We start from the raw sequence: 25,194 nt of genomic DNA on the forward strand, positions 1-25,194 counted from the left end.
TGGGGCAGAAAGGTTCTCGAGTGGCGACCACGAACCGGAAGACGCAGCGTGGGCAGGCCCCCTACAAGGTGGACCAACGACTTTCCGAGTCGCGGGAAGCCGTTGGATGCGAGCAGCGCAAGACCGGCCAACGTGGAAATCAATTTGGGGGAGGCCTTTGTCCAGCAGTGGACGGCTTTCAGCTGATATGATGATGATGATGATGATGATGATGATGAACTTTAAACTGGAAACACATTTAATTTAAAAAGCTACTTAAACTTGAAAAATGAAACATATAAATATATTTAATCTTAAAAGCATTTTCAACACCGCCACGATACAGGGACCCCACTTCTGACACTTTTCTGTTAATCCAAATATATATAATACTTATAATGTTTTTTATCAAAGAAAAGAAACATTGTAAGTAGAATCTACGGCGGTCATATTTATTAATTACATGACTTTATGTAAATTATCATGAATCAATTTAAATTATATCTCGGTGCTATTTTTAAAAATATAATGTATCCCATGTATGATAATATTATGATATGGTTTATCAATTACTGAATATAAATATTAAAACTAGATTCTATAAAAATAGTAATATAAAATGATACTAACCTCCTTGTACCTGTTCACGTCATACGGCAATCCAAATAAAATATTTTCTCTTACAGTCGCTGGGAATAACCACGACTCTTGACAAGCGTAAGACATGCTTCCCTTAATTGTCAAATTACCACTGTTCACTGGTAGTTCACGAAGAAGTACTTGCAATAAGGAAGACTAAAAAATATACAAATACGTTATGCAATTTTGTAAACCTGCAAAGCTAACCTATAAAAAAATATAAAAGTTTCAAACACAAGATCGAATTTCGAAAACGACCGAACGAAAAAAAATAGAAAATAAAAACGAAACGAAAATATTTTGACCTTTCCTGATCCAACAGCTCCTATAATGGCACACAACTTTCCCTTCTTTAAGTGCATAGTTATGTTCTTAAGAGTCATTTCTTCGGGACTTTTAGATACATCCCATGAAGCACTCACACCAGACAATTCAACCATGGTTTCTCCTACTACCGAAGTGCGTGGACTGACTACAAAACAACTTAGTATAAATTGCAAGCTACAATTTAAGTCTAAATCGTAACATTTTATGGAACAAACATTTTAAATCCCACGATTCGATTTAAAAGTCGGAGATCTTAAGGTCTTATACCAGTTTTATTGAGGGTAAAATTACCAAAATAAGGAATTTAAAAAAAAAACTTATATTTATTAATATTTGAAAAATGTCTTATATTAGTGTTAGCGTATTATTAACAGAATATATATACGTATGCCAGAAATCAACTTAATTGATGATTGATTTGATAAACTTTTTATGTATATTTAAAATAGATAATCCTTATCCTTGAAAAATATTAAAAATAATTACTTTACCAATAGAAAGTCTGGAATTTTCTTTTGTAGAATATTTTTGTGCAACTATTGAATTTGAATCAATGGTCGTCATTTTTCCCTTAAAGACCACTGGGACAATCATTGCTGTAGGTTTCTTTAACAGTGATAAATCTTCTCTTTCATCTAATGTAAGAGAAATAGACAAAACTTCACCAAAGTAATTTCAATAATCGTTACTTCGAATAACAAAAGGATATTGGTTATTGAACAACAATTATATCGACGTAGTAGTTACTTACCCATTATCAGTACATTCTGTATTCGCCCTAAAGATACTTTTAACTCTGACAAACTTGCGATTGCAAGTGGTAAAATAAAACTTAAATTCATTTGCACTATTCCAAGAAATACTTTAATAGGATATATCTGAAATTAATTTATTAATTTTATAATATTATAATTTATAAAAAATACATTTTTAATGTAAACAAAATAATGAATACTGTTTTATTTGTATATTATATCGATGTGTTACAGTTATATAATAAAATTAATATAATTATTTTAACGTTTAAACAAATTACCATATCAGCTCTTAGTAAATTTCCCGAGAGAATGAAAGTCAACGCCGTGAGGAACAAAGTACTACGCTCTGCAAACATCATGAATCCTAAAAAGACGCTACGAACGAATATTGACTTCCTGAGCGCGGCGAGCTCAAAGGCTCGCGCCACTTTTACCACGTGCTGAAACGACTTCTCCCAGGCATACATTTTTATAACCTGTACAGGGAAAAAGTTTTATAATTGATTAAAATTAAAACATAACTCTATTAAAATTTACATATAATTTTACATTTAATTTACCTGAATACCATTTATAATTTCACTCATTAATTTAATGCGTTTATCAGTTCTTTGTGCTACATTCCGTCTAATAACAGCCGTTAATTTTGTAAGACAAGCTAGAAAATAACATTATTTTACAAAACATTAACATTAATTAACATTTTTATTAAATGATCAAATAATACCTTGTATAGGAAGAACTAAGAGGACAACACCAAAAAGTCCAACGTATGGTGCATATCCAGCAGCTTCGTACAAAAAGTACATCACAATCGCTAATTGTAATGGGACCAACCATAAATAGTGCAGAAACATGAATGCCATATCAAAACGAGCCACATCATTTGACAGTATGTTCACCAATTTTCCAGCAGCTACTTCCGAAATAGACAACTGGTTCATACGCAGTATCTACCGAAGTTAAGATTCTATTTTAATTGCGATTTTTTACTATGAGACTTTTTTAAATCCCAATATATTTGATGTAGTTAATCGTTATCGTTAAAAGTTTCTATATCTATAATATTACCTTTCTATATATTAGAGATGAGCACGCTACTTTCACTTTTAAACTAAATCGATTCACGAACAAGTTGTTATGATGCTGGCTTAAGGCACCGACTAAGTTTAATGCTAACATTCCAATCGCATAAAATCCCGCTTCTTGTCTTGTTATAGACTGACTTGCATTAGCTGACCAGTAAGATAGAAGCTCAGAAAAAAGTAAAGGTTGAACAGTCCTGTTTAAGGTGATAGAAAATAACGATATAAATGTTTTTATAAATGCCAATAAAATATATAAAATTATTCTTTCACTAGAAATACCTTGCCGTGGCGTTAATCAAAAGAAGAAACGCTCCAGGAAGATACGCTAACCAGTACGCCTTCGTAAGTGCTTTGACAAGTGACGGCTTACGATTCTCTCGCAGAGCTCTATCGTATTCCTCTAGCCAATATCTAAATTAAATTCACACATTGCAATCATAAGTCTATACTCGCAATTATTTATAAAAATATATATTAAACAATTCACTTATTATAATTTATATATGTATACGAATTATTAGGAAATGTGTGTAAATATAATAATATATCTAAAAAAAGCTATAAAATGAACGCAAATATAAATCTTTACCTTTCAAATTTTCCTCCAAGCCTGTCAGAATCATATTGCTTGCTTGGAATTATTAGGTCATCTTCTTCTATGTCCCTTTTATTTCCTCTGTAGAGAACTGGACATATCCAACAAATAAACAATCTTGATAATATATTTGGTTTATTTCTTTTTTTACCAACATCAGGTTTATCTTCCATTTTTTTTAATGTTTTTGACACTGCCTATTTATTTTTTAATTTATATATGATTTCTTTTTATTTATGATATTATTATTTAACATTAACTCCGTTATCCGCTTAAACACACGTTTTATATGTAACAGACTATTGACTAATCTACTTGCCAACTGATAACAATGACAATCAATTTCGTATCATATACAATTTTATTTCAAATTTAAAAATTAGGTGATACTAATAATAATAATAATAATAATAATTTTATTCAATTTGCTTATAATATCGATTGGCTTATAATATCGAATTTTCAAACAAAAAAATATACTTTTACTGTTTATTACAAATTAAATAATACACAAATAATTTCGATAAAGTTGACATCAATTATAAAAAAACTATTTAAGGCTTAATAATAAAATTTCTCCTTTCCATGAATTGGACAAACTCGAGAGCATAAAGAATCACAAGTGCACTTTGATTGAACTAGTTTTTGTTCAATACTCTCCACTAACATTTTTACATGACATATAGGTACCATTTTACAATTACAAATTTCGGAGTTAAGGTCCTTTACGTTACTATCTTTGACGTTTACAAATTTTTTGTACTGAGAAATATGATCAGAGGGAAGGTACAAAGAATCGTAAAGTGAATTTTTGTTTAATTCAAAAGCGGTTCCTTTTTGTTCATTGTCAATTTGTCGGCCACTACAATCATACCAATTTTTATATTTGGTGATATTGCTTAAGCTAGTGTTGTTTGAAGTATCTGTTAAACAGCATGTCTCTTTTGAATATTTTAATACAATTTCTTCTTCGTTATCAGCAGTTATTATCACATCACAAGCATTCGTTAAATCTTTCTGCTGACTAATGCTGCCAGTGCTTTTATTTATACAAATATGTTCTGATCTTTTATGATTTGGTATCCTATTTATGATATAAAATAAATTGTTGGATGGATTTTCTTGTACTGACTTCGATATAGGATCATTTTTTTCATATTTTGTTCCAACTGCGGATTTATTGCAAATTTCCATTGGGCAAACATACGAACAATTCAATTTATATCCACTACAGTGATTTGTGCATATGGAATCTATTGTTTTGGTAACTGCATTTTTAGGTACTTCCAATTGTTCTTTTACTAAATTTGATGAAATACTAGCCGTTATGTCATTCTTTATTTCCATTGCCTGTAATTTTTTACATTTAAATTTTATATTCTTAGTTAGTATTGATTGATTGGCAGTAACATTAAAATCTAAATAACATGGTTCACTAATAGTATACCGACATTTGCAGTCAGTTATGTAGCCACTTTTAAATTCACAAGAAACTTTTTTCTCTGCAGTGTTATTTTCTCGAAAGTTGTACTCACACGCCTCACACGATTTATTATCAACAAAAATAGAAAATGCTTGAATAGAAGTATCTTCAAAATTATTTGCATGCTGATTACTTATGTTACTTTTATCATATTGTACAAAAACGTCATTACATTGTAATATTGATTCAGTCATCTGTTCTTTTGAGTTTTTTAAAGCAACATTTTCAATACTCATTTTATTTTCACATATGCATTTGTCCCTTAAACGCTGAAAATCATTATCAATCAAATTAGAAACCTTATCCAAAATAGCAGGTAAAATGCTTTCTATACTACTATCGTTAGTAATACAAGAACACTGAACTCGCTTCATTTTGACCTTTAAATATTCTTGTAACAAACAATAAGCTCTTTTCCAACTTTCTTCACTAACGTTAAGTCCCATACATCTACAACTCAATCGGTTTGTATTTTCTGAAACAACTTCCTTAACTTTATTTAAAATGTTGGAAAATAATAGTTTTTCTTCTTCAGCAGTAATACGTTTTGATTTGTATGAAAAACGTTGAAATTCTACTAATTTTTCTTTAAAATGTTCTTCGAGTAAATTAAAAGCATTTAATTCTAAATCATTATATTGATCCTTGTTACAACAAACACATTTTGTTTGATCGTTATTTATTATGTCTGGAGTACTTTTTAAGATATTGTTTTTTTCATCAGATAATGTATTTGAGAGTCTCGAATTGTTTTTAATTGGTGTACATTGTATTTCAGAATTTATAAGATTTTTTGAATGTATTTGAGATCTTCTTACTTCTAAATTATTGAGGTTATCGTTACCAAGATTCGTGAAAGTAGAAATTGTATTCATTTCATCAATCTCTTTAGTATTTTTTATTGCATTTGTCAGTGTAACTCCCAAAAATTTTACGTAATAATCACAATCGTCTGACAACAAGTCTGATTTTTTTAAAACATCTCCAACATAAGAATTCCCACATACTTCTAAATCTTTTTTATTAATACTATTGCTGTGTGATTCTTTGTCAACACTTTTGAATCTGGAATTGGCTTGCACGGAATAAACTTGTGATTCTTTTTTGAAATCAAGTTTACAGCTGTTTGGAGTTTGTATTTTGTGGATCTGATCTGGTTTGGTTACTTCATATGATTTCATGCATATATCTTGTCCATCACCATATTTTATTTTATTATAATCATGGTTTGTATCTTTAAAAAAATTATCGTTACTTTTATCTAAATTAACTGTGCCAATATACTCAGAATTAGTGGTATTAGGGTAAACATCGTAATTCGTACCAATATCATGACCATTAGAACAACATTCCGGTACAAGATCACATGGAAATGTAGGATTAATATTATCCTCTATTAATATTTTGTCTATTCCGTTAACTGGTAAATATATGGTTGACTTGTTTTGTTTTATGTCATCACTCAAATTTTGAGAAAGGTTATTGTCATTTGTTTGATTTTCTTTGCTTTGGTTGTATAATATCGACTTATAAAGCACATCATTTTTGTCTCCTTTCCTGTTTAATAAAGTATCTAAAAGTTTTTCAATTGAAGTGTTTGATGGAATTTTATGAAAACAAACACACTCGCTAGGACAACTAGTTTGTGTTGAAAATTTATTAGCTTGAGTATCGGCATCTTCTTCTGGCGATATTTGTGACATTTTGTAACTAGATATGGTTTCCATTTTATTTTTTGATATATTTACTTGAAAGTTATCCTTTTGGGGAGGATCTTGCATTGAATTATCCCGTGTTCCACATAAGCATAGATTTACAGCAAATGACTGTTCAATTTTTTTTAATATTTTTTTCTTTTTATTTTCAATAACTCCATATTGATTAGATTTGATAATATTTTGTTTTGTACTATAAGCCACCACCTTATTCTCAGATATATCTAATTGTCCTAAAGTTTTACCATTTTGAAATGTATTTTCATTTTTTTTTTCTTCGACATCCTTAATACGTTTAATTTTTTTGTTTGTTAATGGAATATTATTCTGTTTCTGCAATTAAAAAAACAATAAAACGAACAAGTCACGATTGAAGTTGAAAATATATAAAGCAATAAAGAATGTATATTTGTATTTATATATATCTTATTATAGCTTTTTATTAGTAAAATTCTAATATAATTAGTTCATAAAAATTTAATTTACTTCGTAAGTCTGTGTTCGTATTGTTTATGTGCATAAATATTGATACTGCATGAAATCGATGGTTAAGCAATTATTTATTAGCAAGAAATTTATCTCTTCGAAGATATCTGTGAAACTCTTCAATACCCATAATTACCTATACTGTTGATTCTATGGCTTACACTGTATACCGTACTTACTTACCGAAGCTCGTTTAACTATTCTTGCTATTTTCCCTTCCATCTGTCGCAGATCTTCCTTTTTGACGGACTCCTAAAAATTATAAAATTCGTGACTTGTTAATATAATTTGTAATATATATTATTATTGCTACTACTCCTTTCAGCTTAATACCTTCCTAAGATCTTCAACTTGAACCTTAAGTTGAGTGACATCTTGTAATGTACGTTTAAAGTATGAAGGTGGACTCTCTGTGTTTTTTCGAGCAATGTGTGTTGTATTTGGTCTTTTAACGAGACACTGAAATACTGCTGCTGTAGAGACCAGAAATAATAATTATTGACGTAATATACAACCCAACAATTTAATTGTACTTTTTCGTAATAGTATTAGCAACATAAGAATTCTAGAAATATAGCTACATAATATATCGAAATCACATGTAATGAAGAAAATGCTGTGCAAAAACAAGACAGAAACATTTTATGTATTACATTTCCAAGAAAATAAAAACGGTTCAGTAATTATTCTGAAGTAATAGTCGTTCACTGAAAACCTAATTGAGATATTTACACTCTTTAGCGAACAATTATATGATGTAAATATTTACAAAGTAAAACTTCCAAGATGCAGTAATGAAACAAAAGTTGAATGTAAACCATTTTATTGTTATTAAAACTAATCCAGTTAATAAATTCTCCATTGTTAAATATTCGAGTAATTACCCCTTAAAAAAATTACCCGGGCCATCATATAATCAAGAAATCCATCCATTTTCATACATTTTTATTATTCTGAATAAAACCTTTTTTTTTAAAGCCACTTCATGATATATTATAATTGGATGTTTGATTATTATATCGTTCCATATAACAATTTATAACACCTATAACTATTTGCAGGGCTAAACACCATTATCACTTCAAACGTAATGATAAAAGATGATAAAAAATATATTGAGAAAATGTACACTCGACTGGCATAATTTGGAAAAATGGTTCTTAGCTGTGTATTGTTAATATTATATACTGATACAATTGAATATGTTACAACAAGTAAGCTATTTTTTATTAAAAACATATTCATACTTTTTTATTTTAATATAATATAGTGTTTCAATGCGAACATAATAGCAAACTCAGATAAATAAATATACATAAATAAATATCAAATCCGTCACACCATCTCAGAAATATGCAATACAAAACTAAGATTTAGATTAATCACCTCACGCAATATAAATTATTAATGAGCATCCAAAGAATTGTCTGAGCTTCATAATAAAAACTAAAGTTATTGTAGAAACATCTACATTTTCATTCCGTCTAGATTGCTAACGAAACATATCACTAGTAATTACATACTACAAAAGGTAATAATCAATTGAGCCCTTATGTTTAATGCAAGAGTACAAGGAAAGATTGATAAACATTGAACGTTATGAAGAAAACGTTCGTTAAGAGGAAGTGAACAATACTAGTAATAAAGACAGTTAAATGACTATACATTAACAAATTTGTACAGCGCTTACGTTGCGGCCTGCATTCACAGGGAGGTGGTCCTTTAGAAATAATTTCCTTGGCTCTTTTTGTAATTTGATCGGCTCTCTCGTTAAAGAGTTGTTCTGCCAGTTTCGTAGCCATTTTTTGTGCTCGTCGTTCTATGTCTTGCTCTTGCGCGGCATCGTTTACTTCCACACTATAAGGCATTACTTGTGTCCGATCCACACAAGATTTACCGATCCACTATAGTATTAATAGTATTAATTATTAAATATTTAAGCCAAAACCGAAAAATAACATAACAATTGTTTTTTTATCATGCATAAATTAAAAACTAACTTTTGCGTGATATTTTTCAATAGATGTAGCAATTGCAATATCAAGCTCTCCAACGAGTAATTGCTCAAAAAAATTTCGCAGGTTTGACTTAACAACACTAGAACGATCCCAGTTATGTTTATCTTCTAGACATTTAAGTAATTGGCATGGCATTGTTGATCCTGATTCACTTAATTCAGACTGGAGTCCTCCGAAGAGATCAGAGAGTAAGGTAGATAAGAGTTGGGTACGAATAGAAGTACATGAGCATGTATCCTGAAAAAAAATGGTTGAATTACTATACAATTTTTATTTTGTGTTAATTTACATATCAGTCCTGAAACAATCGGCAAAAGAACCTCAACAGAATTGCTTGTTTTGACTTTCCATTTTGTTAAACGAAAATAATAAAATAAATCTTTCTTATGTAGTAAATTAAAAATAAACGGCTTTCCTAAAAAACTCCAAGTTCCTAAGAGTTAGATGTTACATAGCCGACATATAATAAAAAATAAAACAATATTTACAAGTAACTTTTCCTCCGAAATGCATTGACAAAGGGCAGCGAGAGAAGGAGTTCGCTTCACATCTATGGCTTCATCCAGAGGAATTTTACATCTGCATTCTATCACTTTCTCCTTAAGTTTCATTAGTTCCTCTCTTTTCTGCTTCAACTCGTTAACTTTCCCTTGCATGCGATTATCGCACATTGTCTTGCAACCATCCAGATCTTCCAATAAGCCTACTTTCTCTGTCCGTAATTCTGTAAGCTATAACGTTTTCTTTACTTGTATAAAAGCAATAGTTTTTTTATTAGGATATAATGCAATATTTGAAAAGGATGTGATCCTTGATTTCACTTATGACAAGTATTAAACTAGAGGTTGCAAGATTGGCTTATGTTTAAGGATACTACTCTGTTTTATGTGGTCGTAGTTAGATATGACATAGTACATAATCTTTGTTTTTTTTAATAAGACAAGTAGTTTCTCATATAAGCACATGTAAACATACAATATCACTCTACATTATTATTGGATCACCTACAAACCACTAATAATGTATTGACATAATAAAAAATAAAACTGAATATGTTCTCAACGCGATATAAATAAACACGTGATATAAATAAAAATTGTAGCTATTATTTTTATGGGACATGTGTTATATTAATGCTTATCCCAAAAAATGTGGCTTTTTTTCTTTGTTGTTAATATCACTTGGAAATGGTTACACTTGCAAGCAAATGTCTCTAATATTATTTAGTAAGTTATCATGTTTGTCATATTAAATGATGCTGCCACACTACATAATATACAAGTATATACAAATCAAAAATATAAGATTGCAAAAAAGTACCAACGACCAGAGTCGACGGAAACAGAGGGTAGAAATTATTACTTAGATTTCTTCTTCTGAAGTAAGATTAGTTCTAGACCCACAACCTGACTGTGATGGAATATCAATACTTTTATGGCGAGTAATGGATAAAGATCAGATTGTGATGCCTTTTGCTTTTTAACCTTATATAGCAGTTCTGGGATATAAGATAAGTTAAACAAAGAAATCTAGACTCTTAACAGACCTCAGTGCATTGTTAAAAAAATGGAATGAATACATTAGTTTTATTGATGACTTAATAAAAAGTAACCCCAGACGGATGCAGGCAGTTTAATCAGTAAGAGTAGGTACAATAAAATACTTCTTAAAAGTATAACATTCGATCGAATTTGATGTTATCAATTAAGCAATTCCTCAATAAACGCGATTCAAGTTAATTAATATAAATTAAAAAGATATATTATTTTGCATTCCTCTAATTATGTATGTTGGAGTTTTAATATAAATGCATAATATATATAATATTGCCTCTATACAAAAGTAATCGGAAATGGGTGTGTACAGTATGCCAAGTGTGTCATTTGATTCGTTGTTAAGTCCCACATAGAGGCAGATTAAACAAGTTATCTCTGGAATTGTTAAACGCACATTATTACTGAAGTAACAAAACTTGATATTAAGTATATTAAAACTCAATATAATTATTTAATCACTAACATGTTGATAGGCGAAATATGACGTTGAAATTAGAGTTTAAAAGTTTTAAGCTTCTCACGCTTCTCACCTTCTTACGCTGTTTTGTTTCAATAAGTAAATTGAATAACAATAAGTATATTATAATTTTTTTTTACCAAGACAAAACATAGATAACTTATTGCACATATGTATATTTTGATATAAGACTATACCATTTGAAATAATTACGTGTTAAATATGTAGTGTATTATTTTACTGAAGTAAATCAAACTTACTTGTAGTTTAATTTGTTTAACCTCAGACTCTTCATTCAATAGCTGATTTGAAACTTGTGTAATCTGTTCTTTAAGCATTCCGAGTTCCCCACGCAGCGCTATTTCTGCTTCATGCGTTAAACATCGTGCCGATTGTATTTCACTCTCTAGAGATGAAACTTTTCTACGAACCTGATCTTCTTTAAACTGAATTTAAAAAAAAATTGTTATTAATTTAAGAAGTAGATTCGGGTTCAATGGCTATAAGTCGTATATTCTATTCTAATTAAAGGAGAAGAAAAGATAAATAAACGACTTTGACCTTGAATTCACATTCGAGGTTGTGAGGTTGTGTTACATTGTGAGGTGTTTAGCTATAATTATTTATATATTTAGAGATGTAAAGGAAACTTTTGATAACTAAATAAGAAAGTATAAAATTCATTCATCCATCATTATTTTTATAAACATCCTTGTTCAAGGTCAGTGTTCTTAGTCAGTTCGGACAAAAATTGAATCTTAAGCAGCGGTGAAGTTGTTTTCGGAAGTTTGAAAGTTTAAAGTAGATTTTAGTACTTAAGTGAAATATTCTTGTACCATATACAGGTATTAGTTTATGGTACAAAAGATATTAGTTTGTACTACATAATATAGCAGAACATATATATATATACATATATATATATATATAGGAGATCTTTATTCCTCCTGCTATTGGCATGGCCTATAGCCTGTTAACATATTCATGCTTCTTAGGTCATCATTATCATTTGCTTACCCTTACACATATTAAGGTTTAGCGCAGTGTGACGTTCACCTTTGTCCGACGCCAGCACACCTTGGTAATACTTTAGCTGGAAGGTTAATACCATGGCACCATATGGGTGGTTGAAGAGCTCACGTGCTCAATTGACAAGAGTGCCTAACAAAATTCCGTTAACTCATACAAAATCTACGGTATGTTATCTATTGGATCGATTCTATTGGCACGGGAACATACTCACATTCACTACCATAATATAAGTTGTTATAGTTTTTACTTATTAAACCATTATAGTGTGCGAAATAGTTAATTTATATCAAGTAGTTTCTACAAAATTGTGATTCGCGTTACGTGAGTTAGTTTTTATTAGTTCAGGTGGTATTGGAGGTCTTGAGATATTTTTTTATTTATATTATTTGTATAACTTTGATAGAGAGCTGTATATGAAATCACTTTATTTCAAAATATATTTTATATAATCAAATATGTACAAAATATCTCTTTTAGCAAGCCTAACAGCCAAGAGCTTTCAAGACAAAAAAAAATTGTTAAAACTGTAATCTTTTTATGTAATTTACTTGAAGATCTCTATCCATTTGAGATGCTTTGCAGAGCTGCTCCGCCAAGGCACTATCGCCTCGTGCTGCCTCTTCGCTTAGTCGCAGTCGTACACAAGCGCGTTCACACAAATCTTTCTCGACCAATGTTAAGCTATCTCGTTCCTCCTCGGCAACCTGTGCGAGCTCTTTAACATTCTTGGCCAATTCAGTGCAAACACTTTTGTAGCCGTTCCGTTCCTCTATTGTCTTTTTTATCTAAAACAGAAATATTTGACAATTATATGTACAAAGACATATCTTATTATATATGACACATAGAAATAACATTATGATCAAGTCACGGAAGACACCTAAATGCCAAGGTTTGGTTCTACCAGTGACAGCCGGTTTTTCATTAAAGTTCCGAGTCAAGTTATTTAAGGCTATGGTAAATACACAGTATAAGGTACATAAAAATAGTGTTCACTTAAATACTTCATGGTACTTTAATATGATGCTTATAAATTGCAAAATGTCATAATTTTCTAACTTGTTTAGTGATATCGTCTTCTTTCTCTAACGCTAAGCCAAGACGACGTTGGAAACCAAGTTCTAGGTCCTTCCAGGCGGCTTCAGCTCGTTCAAGCAGTTCAACCCGTTCAGCTTCACGACGAGCGAGTTTTGCCGCTCGACTTCTTAGCTCACACACCGCTGTATCCAAATCCGCTAAGCGTTGCACACAAGCCGAATCCATGCAGCACGCCTAGCAAAATATTATTTTAATAAATTACATTTAAAAAATTCACAAGAAAAAATCAATAATTTCTTATTATACACTCCATACAATCTGACCAATCATTTCATAATAACTCATCATTTTGATAGAATAATGCAAGAATATGTGTAATAAATATATTCGTGATTAATGGGATTATAAACACAAATAAAGTACAGTTTTTTGTGTGGCCGATTGATTAAACATACTACTTAATGATCAAAAGTTAATTACAATAACTCACAGCATCTATTTTGTTCATTATATCATTTGGATTTTTTTGTGTTTTTCTAGTAGTATGATGTGAACAAGGCGTGCTTTCCATGCGCATAATAATTTTCGTTTCTACCGGCAACTTAACCACGGGTCCCATTAGTGACTTGGTGTCAAAATTCGAGGAGTCAATGTCTTTAGAATACACTGGTTGTTCGTGATAAAAATCATTCCTCGGTTTCGAATATATACTTGATTTGTTGACAATATCAATATTCGCGTTATTTGAATTCTCGGAAGATTGTTGAACGGGTTTATTACGATTTTGTTCGATGAATCTAAAAAATAAACAATATGTACAAAACAAATTACGATCAACGATACAATGCTAAAACATGACGCGTATATGTTTAATATCAGATGAATATATACTAATATTATTATTTTCTCTATTTAAAACCATATGATAATTGCAATTATGAAAAATTATATTAAAATAAAAAAGGGTGACCGCAATTGTTGTGGTCTTACTCCCGAGACGCACCACAAGATCTTTCACGTCAAAAAAGCTGTTATTTGAATATGATTTCCATTTCGCAAATGCTACAAGAAATCTCTTCAAGAGATAATAATGCTTTTAATACTTAGTTTTATTTTTACATTGTATAACCGTTTCATTTCTAGTACTTACGTTTTTATAAATTACTTAATAAATAAATAACAAAAAAGTAATAAAAACGCTATATAACGCATTGGTTGAAACGACTAGTATTTTTTTATTTAGCCTTACATACAATACAAAAATTGTTATCGGACACAGCTATTTTTTATGGATGCTGCCGTTATCATTAAAACTTGTTAAAAATAAGTAAATAATATGTTCATATATTTAAATAAGATAATATAATCAGAACAATTTACGTTGCGTCAACTAAATAGTAAAATCTAGTACATTTATTGTAATTAAATTGGCAGTGTATGAGCCAAAGACATACTTAGCATAATACCTTGTTATAAAGTTACACAACTACCCGCGTATCTTGCTATTAAGAGTGGTAATTGTATCTTACCTTGACATTATTCAAAGGTTTGTTAATTGTTAATTACAAAGTTAAAAATAATCAATAACTCCTCAGAAATCAATGAAAACTAATCATCCCGCATCAATTAAATACCGATTATTACTATTAGGGTATCGATAAGATTAATTGTGTAAATAAAAGGAAAATTTTTCAACATATTGGAAATATCTACAATTCTTATTAAAATAGTTAAAAATATATTTCAATGGTTATAACTGTGTTCAAATTCACGAGGTAATCTTCAAAGTATAATCTCTTACAAGGGCTTATAATTGTCACCACATAAACAGAGCGTAATAATAACTTTTAATTATCTTCATTGTATTTGACGACTGTACTTAGGTTCCTTTTCCCGTTTATAAGAGTCCGAAGTAAACTGTTATATCTCCCGGTCGTTACACATATCCAGATGGCACGCATTTTAAAAATATCGTTTTTTTATGTTTGGACTGCTGCATTAATTACACCCGTAATCATTATTAAAAATGCATTACCGATACCATCTTTTTACTCTTTACATAAAACAATGAAAGGTATTTGTTTATACACTGATACCAAAAAGAATTTACACTGGTAACACTGTTTACACTGGTGGAACTTTGTACAAGCTTGTCTGGGTAGGTACCACCCACTTATCAGATATTCTACCGCAAAACAACAGTACTTGGTATTGTTGTGTTCCGGTTTGAAGGGTAATTACACTGGCTCACTGCCAGTGTAATTTCAGGCACAAGGGACATAACATCTTAGTTCCCAAGGTTGGTGGCGCATTGGTGATGTAAGCGATGGTTAACATTTTTTCAATGCCAATGTCTATGGTCGTTGGTGACCACTTACCATCAGGTGGCCCATATGCCCGTCCGCCTTCCTATTCTATAAAAAAAGGCTTATTATGTAAATGACTCATAAATATTTTTTATTTGGTAAAGAATTGCGTAAGGTTATAGAATATTAAAGTATATCAATCTATTATACGCTAGTAAATTATATTCACAAGAAGCTTATAATTAAATAAATAATTAAGAATAATTGATGATAATGATAATGATGCCCTGGCTGACGATTTCGATCACGGTCACTAAAGAGAGACTATTATGGATTTGGATGTAATGTAGTGCGCAAGTATTTGAGGAGACGTAAATGCCCTATTCCCTCACTCTCATAATCCAATGGCAAATCCTACAGGACCAAAAAGTGTACAGGCAAATGATCGACGAATTGACATGATTTTTGACACTGCTAATATCCAAACTCCGGGATGCTACTGAAAATTTCTTGATAACAAACTAATATATATTGGTTAGGTCGGGTTTTAAACCTACAAATCAATGAGGAATTTTAGAATAATAATTAAAAAAAAAACATGTGTTACCTGTAGTGAAATAGCAACTACAAAGAAACCATAATCACTACCATTAAGATAAAATATATATATATATAAGCTCTAGCTTCTCTATGTAATAAAATCTTACTGATAAAGGCTGTCTGTATCTTTGTGCCCAAGCTGCTGCCAGGCTAGTATCGCGCAAGTGAGATGCCGTTCCTCCGGCGTCTGTGAGATCATTTCGAGCTCGTCACGCGACTCACGATCAAATCGCTCGTGCGCCGAGCGCATCGCATGCTGCATCAGCCAATATATTTCAATGAATAATTAAAACATCGTACTGTTTCTATATCATTTTGAAATAGTTAAGTGTAAGACGTAATCATCGTAATAATAAAGATTAAATTAAAAACATTGAAACTACCATCTAATATACTTTTAAAACTTGTTTTCTCTCTGATTTTATGACGTTAGATACACGCTAGTTGGCTGTGAATATTTTGTCAAGGCCAAGCATGGAAAATGGTCGACATAGTTTGTTGTAAAAAAATAACACCGAAATAGTTCAAATGTAGGTCAGCCTTATCTTATAAAATCTAAGGGAAATACTTCAGTTTAGTGGTTTAGGCGTGATGAGGTAAGAAACAAACAGACTTTACTTTGAAGTTTATTATATTAAGTCTGTAAAAATAAATATCTTTTGTATTGTACTACAATACGTACTTTAAAAATAAATCAATTAATTACTATTTAAACCTTAAATTTAAAAATAAACGGACAATTATTCACCCTTAAATCCATACATGGATCCTTTTCAAGCACCTTGGAAATATTCCAAATAATAAGAGAACACATCGATGTTAGTTTTGTTGGCAACGAAAACGAACCAGTTTGCCCGTATTTTCTAGGGCTTTGAGCCTGGAAACAATAATTTTTGGCGTATTTTTATATCACACGATATTCTACTTCCACCTGTCTATTTACCATTTTCATTGAGATATTGTCTGATTTAGCATAAATTACCACGCGTAATTTTGGTTTAGATTTGAAACCTATAATTTATTTAAGGAAATTATATTTTTGACACATTTTTTCTAGAAATTTGTTGCATACTTCATCTTTGTTTGACATATATCATTAATAGAAAAATCCCCGTTACCACAAAGTTTGAATTCTTCTGATCACAGATCTCCTAATTAATATCTACAATTGGAAATTTATGTCAAAGATGTAATTAAGCTAACGTTAATATATAATTCAAATAAGAAAGATAATAAAAACTTATTTAATTATAATCTGAAGGATCGCCACAATAGTATAGTTTGTGAACGAGGTTAAACGCAATAATTACCGTACAATTGTCAAGAAACACGTTATAAAGATGGCGATTTAATTTGTTCATTTTATAAGATTAGAGTAACTAATAAATGGAGCCGAGATGGTCTATTGCATGAAACAAAATCGCGGGTTCAATGCCGGGCGAACCACATGAAGTTTTAATGTGTTTATTTTTATGCTATAATTAATCTTGTACTCAGTAGTTACAACAACGTGAAAACTTGCACATGTCCGGTGAAATTCTGCATTAATAATACACTGAGCGTGTATTACGTGAACCTTAAAACGCGCAATAAAACTTAAAACTTCTCATCAGGCGAGAAGGCCTGTGTCCAGCTACTGTACATTTTTGAACTATTACGATTACAGTAATTATATACCCTGTATCTGAGACTACTTAATTTTCTTTAATTAATCCATACTGTTTATTGTAATATGCTAATTGCTTTTTTTGACTTAACCTTGGTCGCCAAGTGTTCTTCTTTCTTCCAAGAAACATTAGCATTGCGATATACGACAATATCTGTGCATTACATTACATGTGTAGCTATTATTTTAAAAACGATATACGTTTATATAATTTGACAAAAAAAAGATGTTGTGGTCATTTCGGCGGTGTTTTCAGTAAGTGAGCTACATCATCAACATCATTATCAACCCATTTTCGTCCACTATTGGACATAGGCCTCTCCAATGGCACGTCACTGAGCTCGATCTTCAGCTCTCAATCTCCATTTGCTGCCAGCCACTTTGCGTATATCGTCACTCCTCAAGCCGTGGTCTCAACTCTACAATATTAAATAAATAAATTTTAATATATACTTAGTATGTAAATCTTAACAACATACAAGAACACAGTAATATATAATATTGCTATTAAGCGGAAGTTGAACGAGTGAATCGGTGTCATCTACCGTCTTGTGATATTATCACCAATTAATGTGAAGGACTTTTACGTTGATACAAAGTCTACATTAAGATATTACTCGCAGATTCAAAATAATATTTCGTTGGACAAAGAGCAAGTCAAACACTTATTTATCTAAAGGTCATCGATCAATAATTATCCAATCAATATAAAAATAATTATCCAAGTAATTATGTATCGGAATGTAGATAGATATTGTCTATTAATCTGTGTGAGCTGAGAGATATCGGAATATAGGCAATACAAATAATTACATTTGTATACACTAAAAACTAAACTAAAGAAAAAACATAATAGTGGTAATTAGAAGTACATTTTGATTTAATATTGTATATTTATAAGTATTCATATATCTCTTGTATTAAGATAAGACTTACCTTTTAAAATAATATAAGTATTTAATGAAAAATGAAAAATGTTTTATTGATAACAATTAAAGCTTTCTCATATTTGCAAGTACTAGGTTAATACCCGTCTTACTGGGTTACCCGCTCTTCGACCAAGCAAACTTAACGTACCAACACAGTCATCATCGACACAGTAAAATACCGAGAGGTTATGTTTTATTTAAAGTTTGACCTTAAATAACCTTGACAATAATGTATTAAGACTAATACTGTTCTTTTTTAGTTTCCAGCTAATATAAAAATAGTATAGTTAAAAAAATATTTATAAATACAACGCATGAGATCTTGTTAGGTTCTACAGATCTATATAAGATCACGACTCATTATTCTTTAGATCGATTTCCGCATAGTAAAATACATATATAATAGCATAATATTTACAAGAATCCTTTTATATTTATTAATCGTTTTGTGTAATTTCATAATTATATATTTTCATTTATTGTTCATACTGGTGGTAGAGCTTTGTGCAAGCTCGTCTGGGTAGGTACCACTCATCAGATGTTCTACCGCAAAACAGCAGTACTTGGTATTGTTGTGTTCCGGTTTAAAGGGTGAGTGAGCCAGTGTAATTACAGGCACAAGGGACATAACATCTTAATTCCCAAGGTTGGTGGCGCATTGGTGATGCAAGCGATGGTTAACATTTCTTACAATGCCAATGTCTAGGGAGACCTCGTGACCACTTACCATCAGGTGGCCCATATGCTCGTCCAACTTCCTATTCTACAAATATATTTGTAATAATAACATTTTGATATTTAATGACCTCTATTGACCATTACTACTTGTAACTGTTAGCTAAAGAATGCATTATAAGATATTTTAATTTAAAGAACTCAAATACCCTTAGGAACTGTAACAAACTTATTTAAACTACCTACAATTACTGATTAAGGAGATAAATATTTCATATTAATAGTTTATTTAATTTACTTTATATTGTTTTCTCACATTTCATTGATTTTTTTCTGCTAAGTGGTAAGTGGATTTTTAATATTTTTAAGTTGGCAACATGGGCTTTTTAAAATTAAAAAAAGACTAAAAAGGTGTTGTAAAAACATCGAGGGATATAATAAATCACCAAGTTGGATATTTGGTTTTTTTATTTATAATCTGTATCGTACACCTCCGTCCACCATATTAGGAGATAGGAAACCAACCTACCAGAAAAACTGTGTTTATAAATGAAATGAATAATTTATTGATGATAATATTATTAGAATATTCAAGTTCTATAAAAAAACTAAATCAGTCGGTTATAATTAAATGTTTTATAAATTCTGTTTTGATAATAGTGTAACAACAATATACTATTGTAATGATAATGACGGATTAATTTTTACGTAGTAGCGCAAGTCATGTTTTTTTTTAAAATGCCACATATAAAAGTTCATAACATTACTAGTAAAGAAAGTAATTGATGTTACTCAAGTGCGTGCTAAAAAAATCCAATTATAATAATGGAAAACTTTCAAAGCTTTACAGTCTTGGATAGAAATTTTAAGCAAAAAATATCCTTGACATTGCCAAGTAGATAAAATCTGGGGCAGCCAAATATAGGAATGCAGCGGCTTATTCTTAAGATGAATACTACATACAAGTACCTACGTACGTCGGAAACATACGCAAATAATTGAAAGTTGTATCGAGTCTCTCAGAGGCGAGTAACTGTGAACCGTTATAATTGTGCTTTGAGGTCACGCTTCTAAATATTGGACGAATTATTTTATTCATATAGCAATCTTATATATTTCAAATTATTATGTCATATAGAATAATAAAATACGCTTATACAAATTGAATTAACTCTGTCCTTTTATTTGCTATTCATTTAAATATATAACCAAATATTTGTTTTACATAAAAACACTACAACGAGTTTCATGACTTTTAAACTAAACCGAAAAACAGGAGTTTGATCACGTATTCTCTTAACTTAGTGTCCCATTAAAATCTCAAGCGCCTATCATCTCGACGTGACACAAAAGAGGAAAGCAGTAGAGGAAAAACACTTAATTAATGGTCCTTTCGAATAAATTAGTACTCTTTCATAAATTGATATATTTTTCAAATGTGCATGAAATAATTTGTTATTACTTTAACATATTCGACTTATAACTTATCCTCGATCAATTTTCATTACTAGCTTTCTTAAGATTCAACGAAATGATATATTGCGAAGGTGATTCATCATTGCAATGTTCGCAGTGAATACATCATACCTAATAAAAAAACAAAAGAGAAGGGTCGATATACCCGAAGCAGGCGGCGCCGCCGGCGCGGGCGCCACTGGCCGGTTCCCATCGTTAACGGTCCGGGCCTTCCAAGTATAGCCAGCATTAGCTGCAATGTGATGCGAGTGCTACCACACTATTTTTAGCGCAAACTCCGTGTCAACAAGAAAGCTGCATTCATACGTCGGGTGTCAAGGCCCATACGTCCTATTACCTGTTTAAACTAACGTTCAATGGCACGTCTTTTACATAATAATGTCAATGTAATTACTTGCTACTTACCTTTATTTAACTACATTTATTATATTATGTCATTATTAATTTTTGCATAAAATAGTTTTTTTTTATTATTAACATTAACATAGGTAATTAATATCTAACCACATATTTTATGATATTGTTGCAAAATGTATTGTAACTGCTTATTGTATTTTGTTTAATTTTTTTTCTAGCACACTTTAATAAGCACCATTTTGTTTATTCAAATTTCTTGTTAAGTTAATTTAAATTAAAAAATAATGTTTTTGATAATAATTTTTATTTATCCCTAATTGTTTGTTTTATAATATAATATACATATCACGCTGATAAATTTGAGTAAATTCAATTCAATTCTTAGGCAGCTATTGTCAGTAGAATCGAAATTTTATTTATTTTACCAATAAAATATTATATGAATAAAACTAGCAAATATTCTTAATTTAAATAAACGAAGATTACCTTTCAGTAAAATATATTGATCAATAATTTGAACAATTACAAAAAACAATTAAAATAATACGTTCGAACTTCTATTTTGTACTTAACGTTGCATCATTAACGAACCTTAAATATTTGAGTTGAAACTCAAATATATTCTCATTTAAACGTCAAACAAAACGGGTGATACATTTACTGATATTATAAAACTGAAACGTATTGTTTGAACGCACTGATCTCGGAATAATACAGCTTAAAAGAAATGCGTTTAATATTCCATATTTGAGTAAGGGTCTATTTTACCGTAAAAAAGTAACCAATATGACAAACTGTATGAATATAAATCAATCTTAAAACCCTTCGACGATTATTATCATTTTATGCACAATTATGTATTTGATGGCTATTGTTTTAATTTAAGATATAATGTAAACAAATATTAAAATAATAGTAATATCTATCGCTCAGCAATATTTACTTTCGCAAATATTGCTGAATGATGAATTACACTTAATTATATTTTCATACTTCCAAACCCTAAGAAAAGTAAAATTTTATATTTATAAAATATTTTATTACAAAATTATGATAATATCTTGCTTCTTCTTATATTTACTTAATAATAATGTAGATTTATACTGGCTTTGACTGATTGCAACCTATCCAAACAAGGAATAGATAAGAAATCAGCAAGCTAATAAATTCACGAACATAATAATTTAAAAAATATACTTTTTTTTTTAATGTTAGCAGATTCCAAATGAACGACTACATTCGTGGCGCATTGACGATGTTAGGAATGGTTAGATTATATATCTTACAGTGCGGAAGTTTAATGGACACTGGTCCACTTACCACAAGGCGCATTTGCCATTCTTTCAACCAAATTAAAATTAAAATAAATATGCATCTCTAAATGCATTGTCTAATTTGAGCAGAGCGTTAAGATATGCAAACAATACCGCTCATCTAAATAAGATTGATTTTGAAATTAATATCAACGAATAAAATAAAATTTTAAATATTCAACATGCTATAAACATGCAAGAAGAAACAAAAACTATTAAAGTAAAAAAAATACAGCTTATATTACCTATGATACTAAACAATAACTAATAAGGCTCGTATGGGACTAAGTTATATACCAAAAATTACGTATAAATAGTGCTCATTTGTTTTATGAGTCATGTTTTAACATTTCCATATATTACAATGTACAGAAAAAATAATAATTGTCTGATCATGTTGAAGCAGTAAGCTATCATTATTGTCTGCATCAATTTGATTTATAGTTACGTAGTTGTGCATGATTCTTAAAATCAAACAATAAAACTTTCCTCTTATAAATACAAAGTAAATGCTAATGACGATATGATGATAGCAATAATATGTTTATAATATATATGTGTTAAAAGATATATTTATAGCTGTGTTTTTTATTGAAATGAAACAAAATACAGGTTAACAGGTTAAATATTATGGCAACAAAAATATATAAGAATAGTTTATCATTCAATTTACAACATTATGCAACTGTACACGTCATAATAATATGCATGCTATATAAAATTACTTTACATGTATGCAACGCACAGCTTATAACATATAAACATGGCCCAGAGTCAAATAAGTAAATCAAATAGTACAACACAAAAGCTAATTAAATAACTATCTAAGCTAAGAAAGTAAGCAACGATGTTAATTCGTTAAATATAGAATGAATCTACAAAAATAAATTAATCTAAAAAAACTGAAATTCTGATTTAAATGAATTTATACCAAATAAACTTAAACCTATTAATTTTTTATTTTTACAAAACTAATTTATTTATTCCTAAAAGCCAGCGTGCTAAGCGTGTACTTTTTAAAAAAATAAAGAAACGCATTTTCTTATATCAGCTTTATAGTTAGTAAGATTAACGCTTGCAAACATACAAAGACTTCTGCTTTACAATATTCCTTATGTAGATACGTTTATATTTTATCTCGGTGACGGTAGCTGATAATATATTACAAAGGTATTTAAATATACAGCGTGATATGAAAAACTAACATTATATAAGTAGATTAATGTAAACATTGTTATTATTATGTAACTCCTATACAGGGAAGTACATATATTCTTAGTACTATGATATAAAACATAATTAAATATTTCTTAAAAATGCTACCAAATCAAACCATTTGATATTTCTTAAAATCAAGTCAACGATGATACCTTTAATATACTTAGAACAAGAAAAATTAATTAAATATAAATTTAGTTTTAAACAAGGAAAGTATTGTTTGATAATATTTTTGATTGGAATCTAAACCTTTTATAGTTTCCGTTTGGCATTTAAAACATGTATAGAAAAAGACGCTGAATGTGCCAAAATTATCAAAGATTCGTGCAATTTTACATGAGTTTTATTAAAATTCTTTAAAAATAATGGTCTAGTAAATTATTTTCAGTTTAAACTGTAACTTCGAAGTTATAGTGACATCGGTCCGGTCCAGTAACTTTAGTTGAATACAGAATTTCTTTTTTAGCCCGACTGCCTTTAATTATAGGTTAACGTTATAAAATTTCAAAACGGTCAAGCGTGTATCGACAAAATGATATTTTTTTTTTAATTAAGATTTTAAAATGACATCATCTGTGAGAAGTTTTTGATTTGTTTTGTCATCAAGTCACTGTGACAATTATAGCATCGAAATAGATACAAATATTCATTACAAATGTTCTAAAAATAATAATTAATGAAAGTGAAAAATTGTTATAGTGATCGTGATTTTAAAATCGCAAATAACAAACTTGCTAAGCAAATATCTGTTCTTAAATAGGCAAATACAAAACAGTTCAGTGCCTTATTCTCCTCTGTTTGTCAAACAATTTTTTTGTTTGTTAGCTGTTCACGTGCTTTAGTATTTTCATTAAAAAAATGTAAATAAGAGTTTAAAAATAACACTCGACACATATAAATTCATATACGTTTCCCGCATAATTTCAATAACGATTATGTTCGAATTTCGAACAGTTATCCAAATAAATTGGTAAGTTTTTATTTAACATTTTCAATTTATACATAATTAGTAACCTTTCCAGACTAACAAAATATAAGAGTTCAGTAAGATCAGTACTTTGCCTCAATAAAAAAAACAAACAGCACGTAGTTCTCTACTCACAACTATAATGAAAAAAGAATTATTTTGGGTACATATTTTATTCCCTCAACGCTATCAAGTTATATCCACTTTAAAAATGTAATTTATTGAAAACGGTATTTGAAAAATCTAATATTGTGCAAATATGCTTCTGATATTGAAGTCGATATTTGTTCTCGAGATATTCAATATGAGAGAAACATTTTCGAAGACGTGAATGTTGTCTTTCATAATAAAAGGGAATCACGGTTAAGAATTTTCTAAATTCCGTAAGTAACTTCTTGGATCAATTTTAACTTATATGACATCCATTATAAGCTACGTTTTCTGTAAAATATTATATATCAAACTATTTTGATGAAACTAATACTAATATTCGCTAGCTCGTTTATAGAATAACTA

The 25,194-nt window shown here is 29.8% G+C and overlaps 1 protein-coding gene across 1 annotated transcript in view; it reads right to left on the reverse strand.

Annotated features, from left to right (window-relative positions):
- The window catches only part of LOC126774816 (uncharacterized), a 42,993-nt gene extending 20,474 nt beyond the window's left edge, over positions 1 to 22,519 (reverse strand). The window contains exons 1-27 of the mRNA XM_050496432.1: positions 22,501 to 22,519; positions 20,969 to 21,055; positions 17,021 to 17,088; positions 16,826 to 16,954; positions 16,185 to 16,333; positions 13,662 to 13,968; positions 13,193 to 13,405; positions 12,682 to 12,918; positions 11,362 to 11,547; positions 9,577 to 9,819; positions 9,071 to 9,325; positions 8,761 to 8,974; positions 7,404 to 7,543; positions 7,254 to 7,322; positions 6,125 to 6,917; positions 5,688 to 6,022; positions 4,519 to 4,736; positions 3,381 to 3,560; positions 3,071 to 3,202; positions 2,775 to 2,985; positions 2,431 to 2,656; positions 2,264 to 2,361; positions 1,982 to 2,179; positions 1,697 to 1,823; positions 1,437 to 1,580; positions 924 to 1,090; positions 610 to 774 (exon numbers count right to left, since the gene is read on the reverse strand). Coding sequence (XP_050352389.1) covers positions 610 to 774; positions 924 to 1,090; positions 1,437 to 1,580; positions 1,697 to 1,823; positions 1,982 to 2,179; positions 2,264 to 2,361; positions 2,431 to 2,656; positions 2,775 to 2,985; positions 3,071 to 3,202; positions 3,381 to 3,560; positions 4,519 to 4,736; positions 5,688 to 6,022; positions 6,125 to 6,917; positions 7,254 to 7,322; positions 7,404 to 7,543; positions 8,761 to 8,974; positions 9,071 to 9,325; positions 9,577 to 9,819; positions 11,362 to 11,547; positions 12,682 to 12,918; positions 13,193 to 13,405; positions 13,662 to 13,968; positions 16,185 to 16,333; positions 16,826 to 16,954; positions 17,021 to 17,088; positions 20,969 to 21,055; positions 22,501 to 22,519 — 5,310 coding nt within the window. The remainder of the gene's footprint in view (positions 1 to 609; positions 775 to 923; positions 1,091 to 1,436; positions 1,581 to 1,696; positions 1,824 to 1,981; positions 2,180 to 2,263; positions 2,362 to 2,430; positions 2,657 to 2,774; positions 2,986 to 3,070; positions 3,203 to 3,380; positions 3,561 to 4,518; positions 4,737 to 5,687; positions 6,023 to 6,124; positions 6,918 to 7,253; positions 7,323 to 7,403; positions 7,544 to 8,760; positions 8,975 to 9,070; positions 9,326 to 9,576; positions 9,820 to 11,361; positions 11,548 to 12,681; positions 12,919 to 13,192; positions 13,406 to 13,661; positions 13,969 to 16,184; positions 16,334 to 16,825; positions 16,955 to 17,020; positions 17,089 to 20,968; positions 21,056 to 22,500) is intronic.
- Between the last annotated feature and the right edge of the window lie 2,675 nt (positions 22,520 to 25,194).

The sequence above is a fragment of the Nymphalis io genome, chromosome 2, assembly GCF_905147045.1.
Source record: "Nymphalis io chromosome 2, ilAglIoxx1.1, whole genome shotgun sequence".
In the NCBI taxonomy this organism is placed as follows: Eukaryota; Metazoa; Arthropoda; class Insecta; order Lepidoptera; family Nymphalidae; genus Nymphalis; species Nymphalis io.